Consider the following 21,499-nt stretch of genomic DNA (forward strand, 5'->3'; position numbering starts at 1 on the left):
ACTTGTAGCTAAGATGGGGAAAGAACATGGAGTTATTCTTTCATCATGTGATCTAACATCTATTTACTTCTACTTATCAAGTTCCGTGGGGTAGGACGGCTCTCCAGGGTGGGATTGATCCTGGACAGGATGCCTGTCCACTGCAGGGCAAACACAAAGAGACAGACCTAGTTAAAACTGCCAAGCAACTTAACCTTCACACCTCTTTGTGCTGTGGGAGGAAGCTATGGCGAACATTCAAACTCCACATAGGAGGCCCCCGGGAGTTTGAACGCGGACTTTCTTTTTGTGAGGCAGCAGTGCTAACCACTGCACCACCATGCTGCCCTGACGCATTAAATCTAATATCCTTTGTGAATTGCTATAACACCTCTAAAACTTCAAGGTTTAATAATACCACCAACTGAACTAACCCACAGTTGTTTGGCCCACAGCCACCATTTCCAAAAAAGTGCTTAGTCTAAACCAGAGAAAGACTTTTGCCACTGCAGATACGCGTTTTTATGAGCTGACACTTTATCAGCATATGTGATACACGTTTATAACACTTCTAAATGCGTTACTAAAACAAACTGACCCCAAAGAAATTTTGAAAAAATATTGTGAAAAACGTGTTCTACTTTATCCAAAAGGTCCTTCCTTTCAACGCTGAAAACAGAAATTAGGTCAAAATACATATATGTATTTAAAAAAGGTGTTTCGTTGGTCTGATATAGAGAGTAGATCAAGCTAAACTCTGGCTCAACTTACTTCAAACTAGTGTGGCAACTTTCCTTCAACTACTTTCATCTGATATTCAGGTGTTTTTTTTTAAAAAGTACAACATATAAACACTACGCTGATAGGAAGTAACATGCAACTGTAAGAATGTATAAAATGTCAGTTGCGTGCTCTCATGAGCTTATTTCACGCACACAGGAAGTTATGCTCGGGTCTCTACAGTCTCCTTTTGTGCACAGTTAAAAGAAAGAGGAAGTTTTGTGTCACCAGCTGAGTGCGTTCACATGCTGCACACCGCGACACTCAGCCGGCGCGCAGAGAGGACTTGTTTTTTGGCTATGGATGTCTACCAGGAGGCTGTGCAATATCTGGAGTCACAGAACATACCAGGTGAGAGTAGATTTAACCTGAATGTTGCAGCCGTTTTCTTGTTTTGTTTGCTGGGAGGGGGAAGAAAAAACAATTAAAAAAAAGCTCTGCTATTAATACTTTTTCAAAGACAGAAAGACAAAAACAGAAGTAGATGTGAGAGATTGTGAGCTTTTCTCCCTCTGACTGAACAGTGTCTGCTGCAGTGGCAGAAGAAGCTGATGTCTTGGAAGAGGACGTTTTCCCAGAGGAGGCAGTGTCCTGTTTTCTCTCCCCGCTGAACACTGAGAGCGTGGACTTCCCTGACACCCCTGTGAGTTCACGACTCCAGTGTTTTGTATCACTGCACACTCTTTGTACCTTCTTGAGTTTGTCTTCTAGACTGCATTTAGTTTTGCAATACTTGTATTTTCATGATGAAAATGGAGAAGGATCAATGGCCTAGTGGGAAGTACGTATAAAAACCTTTCAGCACTATAATTCTCACATTTTATACGTGAGTAAATTTGAAAGCAACCAACACAGAACAGAAAGTAGACGGAGTGAAGCAGAGCCAAGTTTTCAAGTTTTGCTACATAGAGCTTTCTGGCTATTATGTTGGTTAAAAACACACAACTGCAGGTAGCACCCAGAAAGACAAACAAGGAGAAATCTAACTTTGTGTTTCAAAATCTAGAACAAAGGTACCTTAAAGAGTTTTAGTGTGGTTCCCATGTTTATCTGACTTATGTTTGAGGGGCAGTTACATCTCAGGAAGCTCTCGCATCATATACACAAAAACATAAAACAAATTAAAAACATTGTACAAACCTGTGAAACTCCAACAACCCGTCTGAGATTCATGAGAAAAGGGCTGCAGCTCAATTTGCTCTTCATTGCTTGCTTTAGCGACGGGACTCCTTTAACAGGAACGTCCAACGTTCCGATTCACCCTGTAAGTCCTGCGGTGATGATAACTGTGGCCTCTTTTTCAGAGGTTGGCATCACAAATTTTGTAAAAACTCTTTGACAATAACCTTGAGTCTGAGGGGGCGCTGTGATGTATTCTCATGCTCTGCACACCTGTGATCCAGACAACATGCAGCAAGGAGGAAATGCTGGAGAGGAGGCTCACGGTGCTGAAAGGCATCCTGGAGAGCGAGGAGGTTTACCTCAGAGAGCTGGACACCCTGTTGATGGTAAGATCAACACACACAGACACAAGCGCAAATTTACATTTCTCAGTTCTTATATTTAGCTCTCTGTTCTTGTTATTCATAGACAGATTGTCATCACTTGTTCGCTGGACTGAATATTATTTTACAGCAATAAAAACTATTAGACTATTAGTGTTTCACTTCTGCTTTGTTGTTCAACTGTTACCACACTTACTATAGTGATTTAAGCCTGTTCTTTGTTAGTTAACATTACCTTTTTTTAGCATGTTACACAGGATCATGTCCGGCAATCACATGCAACAAAGTCTTGATTATTCAGCTTCCTTCTTTAGTGGTAGATAGATTGTTCTCCTTTGTGGATTAGGCTTCCCTTTTTCTTTTCATAAAACTATTGAAACCACTCCCATGTATAAAGTAAACATGTAGCACAAGGTGCGAGAAGTTACCTTAGCCTTACGTGGCTCTGAACAAGGGGATCGTTTTGCTGAAAGAATGCAGACAGTTTTTAACGCTCATCGGTGTCTCGTTGCTTGTTTTCTTTTGTAAACTAAAGGACAGGTGTGCTCAGAAGTTTACATACACTCATCATAAATGTGAATGTCATGGTAATCTTGGGCTGGTATTCCAGTAGCACTGATAGCAAAACAGCCTCAGGGCATGATACTACCACCACCATGCTTGACAGTTAGTGCAGTGTTTTAAGGTTTCAATTCATCTTTATTCCTCCAAAAACTCTTCTTGTTATTGTGGCCAAATGGTCTGACCACAAAACTTTTCACCAGAAGGCATTTGGCTTGCGCATCTGGACTACTGCAAATTTTAATTGAGCTTAAAGGATTCAGTTTTGGAGCAAGGTCTTCTTTCTTGGTCGACACCTTCTCAGTCCACGTTGATGTAAAACTCACTTCACTGTGGACAGTAACATGTTCTCACTCCCAACGTGTAGCATATTATGCTATGTGACAAATCGTCGGTATGTTACGCTTTTGGCCACCCAACACGATCCTATGTTATGCGTTTGGAAAAAGGAGGAAACATGAGAACTGTTTGGACTCAGTCTGCATATGTTGCTTTGGAAGACACTACCTAACACCATTAAGATTGTGGTCAAGGTTAGGGATAAGGTTAGGATTAAGATTAAGGTTTGGGTTAGGGCTGGAATACACGGCTGGAATGTCTGTTACCGCCGGGAGCGTCATTCTATTGGATTTCATCCACAACTCGCCGCGTCCTATGGGAACGCTGAAGGTTACCTTTCGCGTTCCCATTGGACGCCTTGGGACGTGACAAATCATTGGTATGTTACGCGTCGGTAATGACACTGGGCTGGTTCCAGTAGTCTCCAGTTTATTGTAGGCTTGAGCTTTGGTGGGTTGTTGCTGAGCATCCTAACCAATTTCCTCTTGTCTGACTGTTTGGATCTTCTTCCATTTCTTGAGAAAGAGGAGACGCATCCAAGTAACTTGCACTTACGATCTTAGAATCTGCAGTCGTGCAGAAATGTCTCAGAGAGACCTTCCCAGCTTGTGCAAATCTGCAGTTCTCCTTCTCAGAGTTTCACTGAGTTCCTTGGACTTTCCCATTGCTCTGAGTGTGTTGGTCAACCAAGTGCCAATAAGTGCTATCAAACAAAATTAAGTCAGGAAATGATGGCGCAATAATGAGTGCCTGAATCTATTTTTCCTTCTCTTTTTAGTGCTATTAATAACAACAGCTACACGCATTTCCCCATTCTTACAGTTTCCGACTCATTTAACAAAAGACAAGAAAAAAGATGTGAGAAAGTAAATGAAATTGTGTGGTTGATCCTTTAGCATGACTGCTGTGTTTTGTGGCGTTGTGAGCTCACCACTGTACTCTTATCACTGAGTGACTAAATGTAACATTTTTGCTCTTCCGGTTATAGTGGTGGTTTGCATGCATGTGCCAAAGGCAATGCTTTGCGAGATGTATCACATGTGAACTGCACATTTCACACATTCATGTCCTTCTCACTTCACCACAGCCTATTTCTCTTTTCAGCACACCACATTGTTCTTCTTTCTCACCCACACTGGCTGCCATTTAACACAACTTTTATTTTTTTTTAATTTTGCTGTCTAGCCCATGAAGGCTCTGCGGGCTTCAGCTGGGACCTCTCAACCAGTTCTGTCCAGCCAGCAGGTCCAGACCGTTTTCTACCAGGTGCCTGAGCTCAGAGACGTGCACCAAACTTTTTACTCAGGTCTGAAGGCCCGTTTGAGTGCTTATGACCAGATTGAGATCAGCCCTGGTAATGAGACAGAAATGAGATGCAGAGGCTTTGAGCTGGTGGTCGGGGACCTGTTCCAGAAAATGGTGAGTTTTTTGTTTGCATCGTATGTTATGTTTCAGTTGTGGAAATCCACAGAGAGATAAACGACAGTTCCCTAATGGCTCAGTAGTTACTCTCCATTCTCCTTTTTCAGAACCATCAGTTAGCGTAACATGCATGCCGTTAGATTGTTGGAGGAAGTTGTGGGATAATCCGCACATGGACAGGGAGAATTAGGCCTCAGCTAACCAGATGTTTGAAGGAGGAACTTTCTTCCTGTGAGGCGGCAGTTCTAACCACAGTGTGACTGACACTTTTTTTCTGAGCCCACGATGGCTCTCCTTAAATATGTTTTAAGTGACAGCAGGAACTGAGCAATTATTTGCTAAGGCATAGACTCTGTGTTTATGGACTTTACTATGATCACAGGGGAGCTTTTAACCACATATTTTATGAGTTGAGTCAATGAAGATAAGCAACTGAGAACTGGAAGGAGCGTGTTTGGAGACGTGGTCCTGCTCCTGAAATTCCGATACATAATCTCCAATAAAATATGCCTGTTGGCATTTGCTGTGCATTATAAAAATAGCAGTGGTTCAGTGGTTAGGATTGTTGCCTCAGAATTTAAAAACATTCTTGATTGTGTTTGATTATTCTAAACTGGACGCAGGTGTCAACACGTGGCAGCGAGATGATACCAATGCAGGACACAGAGCCATCTGTAGTGTAATAAAAAGTGAGTTATTGGCTGACTCAGCAAAAAACCAAAAGGGAAAGAACAAAATATCACAAAAAAGATTAGAGTCAAGAGGCAGACACAAACTGACTATATACTATACTATACAGATGTACATTGGTGGGTGATTGGAGGAAACAGTCAAACACAGGTGACTACAATGAAAGGTAAAGGTGGTAGTAATGAAAAGAAGAACAGCAGAAAGGAACCTTCAAAATAAAACAGGAAGTAACAATGAGTCAAAGACAACCATTATGACTAACGCGAAACATGGTGACAGAGGCAAGAGAACACAAAAGCAGGGAGAACCAAAAAATGCAACAAAACCAACACATACAGCAGTGACCAAAGGACAACAAGTGCTTTACCAAAACTCGAGAGCATGACATAGGTGCGAATGAAAGGAGGATAAATAACATAATGAATCGAATAGAGTGCTGTAAGGATCTTTGTGGCTTCTACTGTAAAATGCTTTGAGTGCTCATTAAGATACACATTGTGGTGAAGCTACAATACATTTCCAGACACTTTTATCATTTTCTGAAGGCAATATGACTTTTGAAGTCTCATATTGTGATGAGTCAGAGAGACGCGGTGTGACAGATGGCTGAATTCCATTTGGCTGTTTCAGTTTTAGGTTTTCTGTCATTATTTTACTGGAATGGAAATGAGCTTTTGTTTGTTGTATGTAAGACCCAGGTTTTTTCCAGTGACTCTGTTTGTGGGGAAGATATGGCTGATAAAAAGGAAGGATGACATCATTAACAGAAATCTCATTTTCTCAAGTTTAGACATTGGGTTAAAGTTTTTACTCACCAGGCAATTTTAGATGGTGATAAACAGCCTGAACTGCTGCTGATTTATTCAGGCTACTTATCAAGCGTCACACAGCTGTGTGTGCACTGAGGTTAGACTTTGGACCTTTTTCATCCAGTGTATTTTACCTTTGCAGGTGAGCCAGATTGGTCTGTACGGTGGCTTCATTGAAAACTATGTGAAAGCTGTTGAAGTGGTTAGGAAGTGCACCCACTCAGACCCTCGCTTCCGAACTCTAGCAGAGGTACTAAAGATCCTGCACCATCACAGTAACATTTAGCTGAGTCACACTGCATCATTGCTACTGCATCTTCTGCTGCTTTTTCAGAGCATGATGTCTAACAACGGCACAGACAAAGCTCGGACTACGTACACATTTGAAGGTACTTACAATAAAATGTGATTTTTTTTTACAAAATACATACATGTCTGCCAGGGTCTGATAGCTCTGTTTGTGTTTTTAGCTCTTCTTTACAAGCCCTTGGACAGAGTTACAAAGACCACATTAGTGCTGCAGGTAAGACCTGGACGATTTTATTAACATCCTCCTCTTAGTGTTTTTTAAATCGCTCTGGTGTTTGATTGCATTATTTTTAATGACGAGTCCATACATTTTTTTTCCTGGAGCAGGAGCTCTTTCTTGTTTTGTTTTTTCTGATTTGGCAACCTCTGTCATCTTGTAGGATCTCCTGAAGACGACGCCAACAGAGCATAGAGATTACACAGCCTTACAGGAAGCTCTGAGATTGTCTCGCAGCTTCCTGTCTGGTGTCAACGAGAGTTCACAAAGTAAACGGGAGGTCACGTTAAGTCGTGGGATGGTGAGTTTAGTCTCCAACCCGATCCCTTCAAATGAATATGGAGAAAAGTTATATAGGACGTATGCCCTGCTGAATGTATACAGGCACCCATTTTACAACATGTCTGTGTGTGTGTGTACTCTCCCAGAGACGCCAGCTAATGCGTGATGGCTTTGTGGTGGATGTGAGTGAGAGTGAACGCAGCCTGCGTCACCTCTTCCTTTACACCGACCTCCTGCTGTGCACAAGATTTAAACATGCAAATAGAGGGTGAGCTTAGCACGAGAGCGCATTAAGGCTTGTGGGGAATGTGGTCAACCTGCAGCATGCAGTGTGCATCTGCCTTTTCACAGTTAAAAAGGAACCCTCTTAAAACTGTTTAAAGGTGTGGAAAGACTCACAAAATCTCATGACGCCTGTTCATGCTGTGTTTCTCCTAGGAAGCAGGACCAGTACAGATTCTGCTGGTATCTGCCTCTCGCCGGTCTAAGACTTCGTTGGGTTGCAGACAAGGAACGGCCGCCAGAAACCAACGTGCGCTTACACAACATACGAACAAAGATGTACGTCCTGCGTCAGCAGCTACTACAGCAGCTCCGGCAAAATCCGGTGTGTGTTTATGACACAGAGAGTGAGAGAGTAACCAGATGACTTAAATGTAAACATTTCTGGTAGCACTTCATAATACAGCCTGCAACCTACATTTAACAACGGGGTTGTTTTTTCTAGTACCTAAACATACTCATCAGTCTGCACAGTAGAACAAGGGACTAACAACTTTTAGTTTTACAGTAAAGAGGAAACAAACAATTTTAATAACTTTTTAAAGTGACCAGACAATGAGATAATGGTGATACTTAAGTATTTTTAGGTGCTGAAAATGACAGCCTAAATTCAGAAAACATACATTACAAATGTCACTGCATTTCTCTGTATGAAGAAAACATCCAGGAGCCTGGCAGCTCGTAGCCAGAAGAAACTGGAACAAATGGAGCTGATGTTGCTCACACACTTGATTGCTTACAGACTGGAGCTGCACAGCCCCAGTGGCAAGGTATACGAGCACACACACATTCTAATGTAGTTCACTTAAGTCCTAAACAACAGACTAAGATTACACAATGGCCTGTTTTTGTCTTATCACAGAGTCACGCTCTCCTCTTCTCCTCTCTCTATGAACTAGAAGAATGGAGGCAGGCCATACTCAAACTCACCACAGCTAGTGAGTACACAGCTTTTGACCACTCTGGAGTGTAATTACGGCTACTCTGCAAATCTATTTGTAGCTTTTCAAGCACTGTTAAGTATTTGTGGCCAGCTGTATGTCATGAAAGTGATTGAAGTCAATCTCGCCCCGGAGCATATTTTAATTTAGTTTAGTAGCTAAATAATGAACTAAACGTAAGTAATTATTTAGTTTAATTTATTAACATTTGTAATTACTTATTAAAATACCATCTTCTGTTGTGCTGCTAGCAGGCTGTGTGTAAGAGTTGAGTCGACTTAGGAGAGAAGCGAACGTGAGATGTCTCGTGGACAGCATGCGGTTTTTCATAAAATGCCTACTTGTTATGTTTAAGGAAGTTGAGGGTCTTAGAAAATGTTCTGTAGGTCATGTGAGGCAGTGTTGCATCATTTATATGAGCAAAAAAAACTTGTTACTTGTTTCTGGCCACTATAAGCTGGTTATAATACTAGCTAGCTTGGTTGCTATGTATGGGTACGTCGCAGAGCCAGATAACAGCTAATTACCGTTACTACACACTCACTGATGACTTTATTAAGTACAGCTGTTAAAATCTGTGTTTACTCGTATCTCATATCGGATATCTCATCAGAACACCACATGACATTACCTTGCATTTAAGTTTGTAGCCATTGGTCAAGGTCGCCTGCTGAATTTCAAAGTGATCATCAGAATGAGGAAGAAATGTGACATCGAATGTGGTGCGGTTGTTTGTATCAGACGGGCTGCTCTGAGTATTTCAAAAACTGCTGATCTGCTTGGATTTTCCCACAAAACCATCTATAGGGTTTATAGAGAATGGCATGAAAAAGAGAAAATATCCAGTAAGTGGAAGTCCCCTAGTTGATTTCAGAAGTCAGAGGAGAATGGCTGAAGTGCTTTGATCCAACAAGAATGCAACAGTAACTCAAATAACCACTTGTCAAAACCAGAGTGTGCAGAAGAGCATCTCTAAATGCACAACATGGACGTTATAGCAGCAGAAGACCACACCAGGTGCCGCTCCTTTCAGCTAAAGGAAACTGAATCTCATATGCTCACCAAGATTGGATAATAAAATGCTGCCTGGTTTGATGAACATCTGATTCATCAAACCAGGCAGCATTTTATTATCCATTTATTATCACATCAGAATTGGGCAAGAACAACATGAATGCATGGCTAAATTAACAATTCAAGCTGGTAGTGGTAGCATTTTCTTGGTACACTATGGGTCCCTTAGTACGAATTAACATCACTTAAATCCCATAGCTATATTCTTTTAAAATGGGAGTAGTTAGGAGCTGACTCACTTTTGGAGTCAGCCTCAAGTAGTCATTATGAGGAATGGCAGTTTAGGGTTTTGTTTTTGTTTTTTTTTTGGGGGGGGGGGGGGGGGGGGGTGCAGCCTGCCTTTCATATGCTTTATTTTTTTAGCTTTAATTGAGCCGAGCTTCAAGTTTCTCTCACTGGGGTCCAGACTAATGTGTCACTCTTCTGTCAACTGATTGTTATTTGCTTTGTGTCATGTTTGCCAGACATAGAAACTGTCCCTCCAGACTTGCTCACGTTGACCAGTTCGTGTGTGAAATTGAGAATGACCCAGCAGCCACCTCTACATAGCACTAACGCCGGTACACATCTAAGACTCACTTTTTTCTCACCACACAATCACATCTGTGTCTGAAATGCAATACACTGTGTGAGGTTCTCTCTTTGATCTTTACATGAGACCCACAATACCTTTTACCACAGCTTTCCTCGTGTGTGTCCTGTATTACCATTATGCTTTTATTCAGCGTGAATAAATCCAGTGAGATTTGTCTCTGTCTCTTTCCTCAGGACTGAACGAGGAGGCGCTATGTGGGACTTTGAGTGTGGCCATTGATTCTGCCGCTGGCCTACAGCAGCCAGCTTGTATGCTTCTTAGCAATTTTGAAGCATCATGAGAGATTGGGCTATCTTCTGTCTAAGCTAAATAGTTTTGTGGTCATTAATGATGCTCTCTTTCTCACTCAGGTGTGTATGTGTGTGTGGAAGTGGATGGCTTCAAGTTTTACGATCAGCAGACCCAGACACACTCTTCAGTCCTCAGCCTAAACCCTCACTGGGACCAGGTTAGACTCAAGCCTTTTGAAATATGAAATATTACATTTGGCTTTAATATTGAGTTAATTTGTTAAAGTAAAGAAAATAAGAGACATCAGAGCATTTGAGGAAAAGTCCTACTATCTTGTAGATGGGATTTGTCAACCAGTTCAAGGTAGCAATTCTTCATTTCTTCTTCATGTCTAGCCAGTATCCGACATGATGTCAGGTTTGAGCTTAGGGGATTACAAAAGTCTGCACTTCTGGTGTGACAATACCATGCTTTAAACATTATCAGAGGCAGTAAAATCAACACTAAATCCGACTAGTAGGCCGAAGTGAAGGATTTAGAATAAGACATAGATTCTCCACATGCAGCTTAAGGAAGTTAAAGTCTTTTTTCATTGTTAACATCTTTTTTTTACATTTTAAACAGGAGCTGTCTTTCCAGGTGGACGGTGCACAGAACTTGAGGGTGTTATGTGTGAGTCAGTCAAATGGACAGGATGATACTGTTCTGGGAAAAAATACAGTAAAGGTACGGAGAGGCCTAAGAACTTCAGCTTTATCTTTATTAATACCAGTAAGCTGGTTTTCAATATAATATTAAACATATAATCCAAGATCTTTCCCAGCAACACTGAAGAAAAAAATATGTTAAAAATGGGTTTTAACAGTTGCAGTTCCTCTTTAATTTGCAGAGATGATTAATGTCTATTCTGGGTTTGAGCCCACAGAAACTGTGGTTCACGTTGTAACAGGACTTGTCCAGGATATTTAATACCAATTAGTGAAAATGGAGTTTGAGTCAGTGTTGATGGCTAACTTAGCTCGTACTTTTCTAAATGCATGCATTTGCATGTAATCATTGGTTATTATTAATCTCTGGCTTGAAATGAATTGAACTGAATGATTAGCTGAAGTACTTTTACTATTTGGCATCGTGGCCATTTGTCACAAACTGGCTCAAAGTAGAGGACGAGATAACAGTTCCTACAAGAGGTTTATTCAAATAAAACATCTTAAACATAAAATTATTTTAAACATAAAATACCTAAGACACAAACATCAAAGTGGGTGATGACAGGTGGAGTGAAAGCAGAAGGGAAATGCAGGCAAGTGGCTGGGCATCAGCTACAAATTTTAAACTACAGCAACAGTAGTGCACCATTGTTTCCAATGACAGTAGGAGAGACCTGCCCTCCCTAAATGGGCCCCACTCACTCCCATTGTAAGCAATGAAAGCCACTCAGCAGGAAATGAGAAGGAGTTATCCCTCTGTGAGTGAGAAAAAGAAGAAGAGAAAAGAGGAAGAGAAAAAAGAAAAATGAGGAAGCTTTTTTTGTTTTTGGAGCAATCAAATGAATCATAGATAACTAAATGCTTAAATAACATTAAATAACTGTGAGAGAGACACATGAATAATAGAGCATCACGTAATTTGTTTTTTGTGACATCTTCTTACCCTAACCCCACATGGTCACTGCGGATGGCTGGCCCTCCCTGAGCCTGCCACAGCTTTCTTCCTGTTAAAAGGGTTAATGGTTTTTTTTAATAGAACGGTTGTTTTAGGTGTCAGATAATTTATAACATAGTAATGAATGTTCTGTGAATTTTTGCTTGGGTCTCCCACAAAATCTGAAATTGCCACTGAATTTAAGAGACAGAGAGTAAAGTTTTATAGCCTGGAAAGCCTGGTGAGCTACATTACCTGATGGCGCTTCTATGTCAGGCAGTTATCAGTAAGAGTAGGCCAGGATGTCCTTGAGACAACAGTAGGAGGGTAACATAATCTAGGTTAACCAATAGGGCATAGGACATTGTCTAAACTTGACTTTTGGCACACATAGCACGCAGGGACCTATCCCAGCTACCACAGGGCAAGAGGCAGGCTACATAGAGACAGACATATTGTTTTATTTTCTGTCTTATCTTGTGCAACTATTTTTGAAAGGTATTGCATAAATGAAGCTTATTATTATCATTAATTTGGCACGTGCCTTTTTTTTTGCCAATCCAGATATATAGGTTAGGGGTAAAAATGCCCAATGTAATTATTTCACCAGACAGATTTTTTTCTAACTAATGATCCTACCATTTCCTTTATTTTAAAACCCCATGTCAAGTTGAATTTTACTTTTTTCTGTGTTCATCAGTTGGACTCTAAAACTCTGAATAAGCGATGGAAAAAACAGACCCTACAGCTGGGCCAGGTGGAGCTCACCCTCTCTCTCAAGTACTGTCCCCACCCACTGGGACCACCCAGCTCCACAGTTCAACAGCCGCCAATCTTTGGCGTCCCCATTGAAACCGTGGCAAAGTAAGTTCCTGCCTATCACGTCAGTGTGTCAGCTGGCTCCCTCTTGGCCTACCCGAACAGTCTAGACACCTTGAAACTGAAAGCTGTAGCTTGGTTCAGAGTTTTATTTCCCCTGTGTGCCCTTTCGTGGAGCTAGTTTTCAGTTTAATTTGTGGGAAAGTAGATTAAAGGGAAGCAGAAGTGTGGCGGGAGTGGAGATTGAAATGAAATGAAACAGCCTATCAATCAAATGCAACATAACTTACACAATGCTTAAAGTCTCAATCCTCTGTCAGACAGGAGGGAGTGCTGGTTCCTCATGTGGTGCGATGCTGCGTGGAGGAAGTGGAGAGGAGAGGCATGGACGAGGTGGGAATCTACAGGATTTCAGGAACAACCAGTGAAATCAGCACGCTCAAGGCTGCGTTCAACAACAGTAAGAAAAACATAACACAGAAAAATGATCTTTTTGTTGGAAAGTGCAGTGATAAAGAATTGTTGCAATGCAAGGAGCAGATTGGAGTGAGCTGCAGTCATCAGGCTCTTCACTCAGGTCTTCTTTAACATGACCAGAGATGGGCAGTAATGTGTTACTTGTAACGCATTACTATAATCTGATTACTTTTTTCAAGTAACGAGTAAAGTAAGGGATTACTATTGCAAAAACGGTAATTAGATTACCGTTACTTTCCCGTAGGAACGCTGCGTTACTGCGTTACTAAAACTGTGATTTTTTTGCGAGAATGTCTCATGACAGTGACGTAAGCGAGTGCGACATTCGTGACAACAGCTGTGTGCAGATCAACAATGGATCACATATCGATTGTGGGAGAGAGTATGAGCGTGCAGCGTTTAAAGCGTGGAAGCACTGACCTTACTTTGAGTTTGATTCCATAAAAAGTGACAAAAACATTAGTGTCCATCGTGCGTGGGAAGAAAACTTCTTTTACACCGAACCCCCCCCCAAACAAGCTCCGAGTGCGCAACGACGTAATGGGAAATTCACAGAGAAACTCGCGGATTTTTCAACTGACCGCTGCACACCTGCACCAGAGCACACCTCCGCCTGCCCCACTCCTGCTTTACAGGTGAAAATAGAGCAACAGGACCGCTGAGTCTTTGACTTTATTTATTTTCTGCTGTGTTTTACTGGCATCTATTTGAAAGACTGAGTGTAAACAGAAAAAATATTTTATTTCATATGCTGGAATGTGCAGAAAATAGGTTTAAATGTTAAACTAATTTCTTTAAGTCAGAGAATGTTGCATATAATTAAATTTTTGCTTGATGCATAAAGTTAAAAGCTTAAAACTAATAAAACAAGTTTTAAAAAGAGACTTTTCCATTTGATTACATTTTGTATGATGGATTATGCAGAAAAAGTAGAATTGGGCTGAAAGATCTATCGCTTTATCACCTATTCAGGTTGTAAATCATGTTTTTAAAAAGTAACTAAGTAACTAAGTAACTAAATAATTAATTACTTTTGAAAATAAGTAATCAGTAAAGTAACGGGATTACTTTTTTGGGGAAGTAATCAGTAAGTAGTTACTGATTACTTTTTTCAAGTAACTTGACCAACACTGAACATGACCCAGACATTTTCAGCTTCCTCATCCTCTTTCCTAAACATTATTCAGGACAGTCCTTTTGTTAATAGTAAAAGTCAGTGAGAATCAGGAACTGCAGTCAAGGGAAATAACATGCATGTTTGTCTTTGAACTTCCTTGATCCTGGGTTTTATCTTCCCGCCAAATAGTGCCTCATATCAGCATGGTAACAAGTTTTTACAAGTTTTGTTAGGAAAACTGCAGCACGTTATTGAAACATGTGTAAACATACATGGGAGTACAGTATATAAGGGAAAAACAGCATTTATGCAGTTCTAATAAGGTTAAGTCAAAATTTCAACTTTATACTTCAACACAGTCTGAGCTCTCTTGGGCAGTTTGCTTGTCATTTCTGTAAGAAGTCTTCAGGAAAAGTTCTCCAGGTTTCTTTAAGGACATTCAAAGCTCTTCCATGAATGTTGGCTGGATTTAGATGATACTTCAATATTGAGGTCTGGGCTCTGGGGAGGCCAGACCATGACTGATGGTGTTTCATTGTGTGTTTCTATCCAGGAACACTTTAACTGAACTATATTTGGGATGCTTAAAAATGAAATTGAAATACCTCATTCTTTTCTCCTTATTTCTCTTCCTTAAGAATTCCCTTCCTTTTTTAAAGCCACACTGTTCGGATGAGGTTTCAGTGAACAGCAGATTGATAAACTTAAGGGTTCTCAGGTCCTGGGTCTTAGATACACCTTTTTCCTATTTATTAAGGACAGTTGTTGTTGTTGCTGTGAATAGTTTTTTAGGCCTACTTAACAAAATGAAAAGTGATTCCAGACTTTTGCACAGTGCTGTATGTTTGTATTTAGCAATAATGTTTGAGCACTAAACATGCAGTATAACTTAAAAAGATATAATTAAAATGCTAAACTGAAGGCTCAAAGAGGCATCAGTTCATTGGTTGCAGACCAAGAATTTTTAAAAACTCAACTATCACCAAAATAATTCAAATTAATTTCCTTGAAATCGTAACTTTCTTCCAAGAGAAACACTAGTGGTGACATTTGACCTTGACTCTTGAGTTTAGGTGCAACATCTCAGAAACATTTATCTCTTGCTAGTGCTGCACTGTGCCAAAGATAGCTGACTTTAAACCCACATGTTTCTTTTGTCTAGGAAAGAACTGACTGAAAAGTGAACACTGTCATTGTTGCTAGCGACTAAAATGTCTGTTTAGCTAAAAACACCTGATTGCTTTAAAAACGTATGCACACATTCAATATCAGACAGATTAATCAATGAACGGCAGTCTTGGAGGATGAACACTTAATATGCAGGCAAACGTATATTATGGTCTGTTTGTCTTGTTTATCGTAAGAAAAACAAAAACTGACTCAAAATCTTTTACCTGATGATCTACATCTGCAATGCAGCGCATACCCATACATGTTCTTGTGCCTGTGAGGAAGGAAGTGAAGGTTAAAAGAAGATACCTGTAATAAAGATAATTATCATTATCTGTCCCTTTTCTGATCAGATCTCCGTGAAGCGGTGACGAAGCTGAGAAGCGCAGAAGTGAACGCTGTGTCTGGTGTTCTCAAACTTTACTTCAGAGAGCTGCCTGAACCCCTGATACCCACTGAGCTTTTTCAGAGTCTGACAAGAAGTCTAGGTAAGACAACACATCCCCAGTACAGTGGGGCAAAAAAGTATTTAGTCAGCCACCGATTGTCATCATTTTAGGTGGGGGAACTTGCACAGAGGTCAGTAATTTGCACCAGAGGTACACTTCAACTGTGAAAGACAGAATGTGAAAAAAAATCCATGAATCCACATGGTAGGATTTGTAAAGAATTTATTCGTAAATCAGGGTGGAAAATAAGTATTTGGTCAATAACAAAAATACAACTCAATACTTTGTAACATAACCTTTGTTTGCAATAACAGAGGTCAAACGTTTACTATAGGTCTTTACCAGGTTTGCACACACAGTAGCTGGTATTTTGGCCCATTCCTCCATGCAGATCTTCTCGAGAGCAGTGATGTTTTGGGGCTGTCGCCGAGCAACACGGACTTTCAACTCCCGCCACAGATTTTCTATGGGGTTGAGGTCTGGAGACTGGCTAGGCCACTCCAGGACTTTCAAATGCTTCTTACGGAGCCACTCCTTTGTTGCCCGGGCGGTGTGTTTTGGATCATTGTCATGTTGGAAGACCCAGCCTCGTTTCATCTTCAAAGTTCTCACTGATGGAAGGAGGTTTTGGCTCAAAATCTCACGATACATGGCCCCATTCATTCTGTCCTTAACACGGATCAGTCGTCCTGTCCCCTTGGCAGAAAAACAGCCCCATAGCATGATGTTTCCACCCCCATGCTTCACAGTAGGTATGGTGTTCTTGGGATGCAACTCAGTATTCTTCTTCCTCCAAACACGACGAGTTGAGTTTATACCAAAAAGTTCTACTTTGGTTTCATCTGACCACATGACATTCTCCCAATCCTCTGCTGTATCATCCATGTGCTCTCTGGCAAACTTCAGACGGGCCTGGACATGCACTGGCTTCAGCAGCGGAACACGTCTGGCACTGCGGGATTTGATTCCCTGCCGTTGTAGTGTGTTACTGATGGTGACCTTTGTTACTTTGGTCCCAGCTCTCTGCAGGTCATTCACCAGGTCCCCCCGTGTGGTTCTGGGATCTTTGCTCACCGTTCTCATGATCATTTTGACCCCACGGGATGAGATCTTGCGTGGAGCCCCAGATCGAGGGAGATTATCAGTGGTCTTGTATGTCTTCCATTTTCTGATGATTGCTCCCACAGTTGATTTTTTCACACCAAGCTGCTTGCCTATTGTAGATTCACTCTTCCCAGTCTGGTGCAGGTCTACAATACTTTTCCTGGTGTCCTTCGAAAGCTCTTTGGTCTTGGCCATGGCGGAGTTTGGAGTCTGACTGTTTGAGGCTGTGGACAGGTGTCTTTTATACAGATGATGAGTTCAAACAGGTGCCATTCATACAGGTAACGAGTGGGGGACAGAAAAGCTTCTTACAGAAGACGTTACAGGTCTGTGAGAGCCAGAGATTTTCCTTGTTTGAGGTGACCAAATACTTATTTTCCACCCTGATTTACGAATAAATTCTTTACAAATCCTACCATGTGAATTCATGGATTTTTTTTTTCACATTCTGTCTCTCACAGTTGAAGTGTACCTCTGGTGCAAATTACTGACCTCTGTCATCATTTTAAGTGGGGGAACTTGCACAATCGGTGGCTGACTAAATACTTTTTTGCCCCACTGTACATGACAAAGCACATGCATACTGTATGCATACTTCACTCTAAACCTTTAAACTACTTGCATAGTTTGTTGTTAGAACTGGTATCTCTTCAGTGCAAATTCATCATCTAGAAGCTTTTTACTGCTTGTAAAGGAATGAAAAAAAGAGGCTAAAACAATTATAGATGAATCATCTATCAAAATAGATATTCTGCTTCCTGTGAGTTTTCACAGCCTGAAAACTGAAGCCAGTTCAGAAATACCTTAGATGTGCTTTCTTTTTAATGACAAGCAAGAGAGATCGGGCTGCATAAAGGCCGATGGCAAAACAACTGTTGATCTATGACCACAGTGAACTGATATGTTTTTCAGCACTAGTTTCAAGTGTTACTGAATGATGAACATTTGCATGTGATGGTTGTCAATAGAGCGAGAAAAGAGGAGAAAGCAGGGTACACTTCAGGGTGGGCCTGTTTTACATTGTGGTTGTGGTTGATTACTCATTTGAGAGGGTTCCTGTGTGAACACAGAGGAAAGGTGCTTCAGTGCGTCCTTATTACCCACCATAAGTGTCTTTTGACCTATCTCTCTCCCCTCACCCCCCAACTGGTCACAGTAGATGGCTACCCCACCCTGAGCCTGGCACTGCTACATGTTTCTTCCTGTTAAAAGGGAGTTTTCCCTTCCCACTGTTCAAGTGCTTGCTCATAGTGTTGTCTGACTGTTGGGGTTTTTTGTCTATTATTTCAGAGTCTTTACCTTACAATATAAAGTGCTACCTTGAGCTTGTTTTGATTTAATGGTAAATATATATAATGTAATTGAATTTGAGTAAAACAAGAGGATAACACACAAGGTGAAGTATCTATGGTGTGCATTTTGGTGCATCTTCAAGACATTGTTAAGGTAAAGAAAAGAGCATTGAGATCAGTAGCTTCTGCTGCCACATTATTTAGCATTGTTATTAATATTTCACATTATTCTTTTGTCTTCTGCATGTTTTAAATTGAAATCAGAAAAAAATGATTAGGAAATGACATCTGCGGTGAATTTTTTCGCAAGCTTTGCTTGTGCTGTGTAACGTGCTTTAATTGTCAGAACCACCCCTCGCTCACCACATCTGCTTTCAAAGCACAATATGGCAACAGTCAAAATGCTTTGGAGATTTCACTGTGGCACCATACAAACTAATGGGGAGCGTCCATCTTTTATATAAACTCTATTTTACATACAGGGGAAAAGGGGTTTGTATATAAACCCTGAAATTCCTTCTGCAGAAGTGAACAATAACCCTATTTCCCTAAGCTTTATTGACATGAACAGCACCTTTAAATGATGCCCTGTGAGTCTCACAGACACTACTCAGTTAACTGCATCCTGGCTGATTTTCATGTAGACATCCAAGAACAAAACCCACGGCTGGTCTCCATGTTGTCCCTGCTGCAGTCTTGTCCTGATGCCAACCGCCACACCTTCCTCTACCTGCTGTATCACCTCCAACGGTATGAATCCACAGCTTCACCCATGACATGGTTATATTGGTTTAACCTTCAGGATAATTATTTGAGTGAATTTTGCTCTCTCTGCTAGTTAAAACTGAAAAATGCTTACTTTTAAAAATATGTAGGAATATGAAAAAAAATACACTTAGCTCATTAAACAAACTGCACAAAATGCCGTAATGGTCAGTTAACTAGAACACCTTACACCGGGAAGTAAGAAATATAAACTTTATTTTTTATCTTTACAAATCAGCTGATATTTTCAGTCTGTGCCTAAAACTTTTTTAATGTTTTCAATCTTTTTTTTTCCCTTCCAGAATCTCAGAGAGGCAACACATTAACAAGATGTCTCTACTAAACCTTGCCACTGTGTTTGGGCCGAGTCTCCTACGCCCCCCAGTGGCTGGGCAGGGACACCATGGGCCCACTGTGGATATCTCTCAGGAGGTGGTGGTACAGGTGAGTGGATACCTGAGAAAAAGACTGATGTCTGGAATTAGCCGTGTTTAACACAATGTCTGCAAATTTGCTGTATTTATTTATTTTATTTTTTCTAATGATTAATTAATGCCAAAGTGAAATAATTAGTAAAAACAAATGAAAGGTGAAAGTAAATGTCAGAGTAAAGAGCGAGCATTACTTACCAAAAAGGCATGGTTTGAAAAGAAATCAGGAAATCACAACTGTGAGCTGGGAGTGTATAAACTACAGGTCAGCTGAGTGGGAAACTTGATAAGAGAAAATGTAATGACAAGTTGAGATTTGCATGAAAACAGGCATAAGATCATATCGTCCAAAATCGACTCCCTACCTCCTTTTCCTTGGTGTCAATGGAAAAAGTTGTTAGGTCAATGAAATGTGTGATGAAGAACAGTATGATGCCAGCTGTTTTACCGTGTTGAAACTACAATGTCCAGAAAGCAGTCTGCAAAATTTCCCCCTTACTTCAACCAAACTTGTTGGCACGCTGATCTCATAGGAAGAAGATCCTAGGTTTGAATCCACCAACCAGCTGGGGTCCTTCTGTGTGGAGTGTGTATGTTGGCCCTCTATGGGTACTCCGACGTCCTCCCACACACCAAACACATGCATGTTGGGTTACCCAATGATCTGAAACTAGACATAGATGAGAATGATTGTCTGTCTCTATTTGTCTGTTTCAGAGACAGAGGTTGGGGGCTCAAGCCTACACCAGCTAACCTGATGTAAAGATGAATTAACAAATATTCTTAATGCTGGCAATAGAGCAGTAGACTTAATTAATACAAATTCAATTACAGCAAACCTTAAAGAAATTTTGATATAAGCTAGAACAGGGGTAGGCAACTCCAGGCCTCGAGGGCCGGTGTCCTGCAGGCTTTAGAGCTCACCGTGGGTCAACACACCTGAATCAAATGATTAGTTCATTACCAGGCCTCTGGAGAACTTCAAGAAATGCTGAGGAGGTCATTTAGCCATTTAAATCAGCTGTGATGGATCAAGGACAGATCTAAAACCTGCAGGACACCGCCACTCGAGGCCTGGAGTTGCCTGCCCATGAGCTAGAAGCTTGATCTGAAGAGGCAGCATCTTCATTATTGTTCATATTTCACCTCTGGGTTTAAAAAACTGTTGTTAAAAAATAAAAACATACTAAAAAGCTATAGTGTGAACATGGAAACATACTTCTGTTTAACATTTATAAGATCTGACCCACTTCGTTAATTTTTCTGATAATTTTTGGGACATTTTGGGTTTTTTGACTGATTTGCTATGAAGGCTGGCTGGACCATACTTTATGGTCCAGCCAATGCATCCTGTGCTAAAGGAGGTAGTAAAGGAAACTTTACCTTTCCTTGGTATGTAGAGAATTCAAGCAGCTCTTTTTTTATGGCTGCTCAGACTATTCAGTTACACCTCGTGACTCGATCAATGACTGAAACTCCAAAAAAGTATGACATAATGACATCATCAGTTTTCAGTTTCCAGAAATTGTGCAAAATTTTGAACTGAAATACATTTCAAAGCTCTGAGGTGTGTGATAACTTAGAAACGTGTGTTTCTTTCACCATGGACCTGATGTGTGTGTGTGTGTGCATGTGTGTGTGTGTGTGTTCAGGTCCAAGTCGTTTTCAGCTACCTGCAGTGCAACAACCTCCCTGAAGCCCAGCTCTCCCTGCCACATGACTCAGACACTGAGGATGAGGCCACCCACATATGAGACCACCAGCTGTGTCATGGCCAGCAAGACATATAAATGGTTAGAAACCACACTGTGAGAGACTGCTGTAAGATTACCAATAAGAATAAACCTATTTATTGAATTTTAAAAAATGAACTCTTGTGTGTTTTTTGCTACATTTAAAATTTGCAAAATTTGTTGTTAGATATGTCCCGAACAGCAGGTCGTAAAAGACACGTCAAGCATTTAACTGGCCAAAGCTAAAATAGTTCTATACCTACATCACACATTATATTAAACTTACATAATATAAAGTAGGAAGCAAAGCAAACCAGTACTTTCAACAGTAGATTCAGATAATGATGACTTTTCGTGTCAGTTCAGTACATTCATGACCTGTTAGGTATACAGCATACCAACAAAGTCTATTTAGTTTTCAGTAAAAAGTCATCTTAAGGAATCAAAACTGAAATCTATTCAATGTTATTTAATTCCCTTAT

General features: G+C 40.7%; 1 protein-coding gene across 1 annotated transcript; it reads left to right on the top strand.

Moving 5' to 3' along the window:
- Nucleotides 1-900: 900 nt before the first annotated feature.
- Nucleotides 901-21,151, top strand: LOC147335771 (active breakpoint cluster region-related protein). Its single transcript, XM_086287549.1, has 22 exons — nucleotides 901-1,110; nucleotides 1,284-1,402; nucleotides 2,163-2,267; nucleotides 4,350-4,583; nucleotides 6,228-6,335; nucleotides 6,420-6,474; nucleotides 6,556-6,608; nucleotides 6,775-6,912; nucleotides 7,040-7,161; nucleotides 7,332-7,500; nucleotides 7,832-7,945; nucleotides 8,038-8,113; nucleotides 9,655-9,750; nucleotides 9,959-10,033; nucleotides 10,136-10,233; nucleotides 10,641-10,742; nucleotides 12,361-12,524; nucleotides 12,800-12,939; nucleotides 15,597-15,731; nucleotides 18,733-18,838; nucleotides 19,156-19,297; nucleotides 20,937-21,151. Exons 1-22 carry the CDS (start codon nucleotides 1,005-1,007, stop codon nucleotides 21,036-21,038), a joined length of 2,559 nt encoding a protein of 852 aa, XP_086143675.1. The 5' UTR covers nucleotides 901-1,004; the 3' UTR covers nucleotides 21,039-21,151.
- The last annotated feature ends 348 nt before the right edge of the window (nucleotides 21,152-21,499 follow it).

Source organism: Aulonocara sp. 'chitande type north' Nkhata Bay, linkage group LG3, assembly GCF_057382095.1.
Source record: "Aulonocara sp. 'chitande type north' Nkhata Bay isolate Kocher_YH1m ecotype deep benthic linkage group LG3, A_spYH_male_GT1.1, whole genome shotgun sequence".
Taxonomy (NCBI): domain Eukaryota; kingdom Metazoa; phylum Chordata; class Actinopteri; order Cichliformes; family Cichlidae; genus Aulonocara; species Aulonocara sp. 'chitande type north' Nkhata Bay.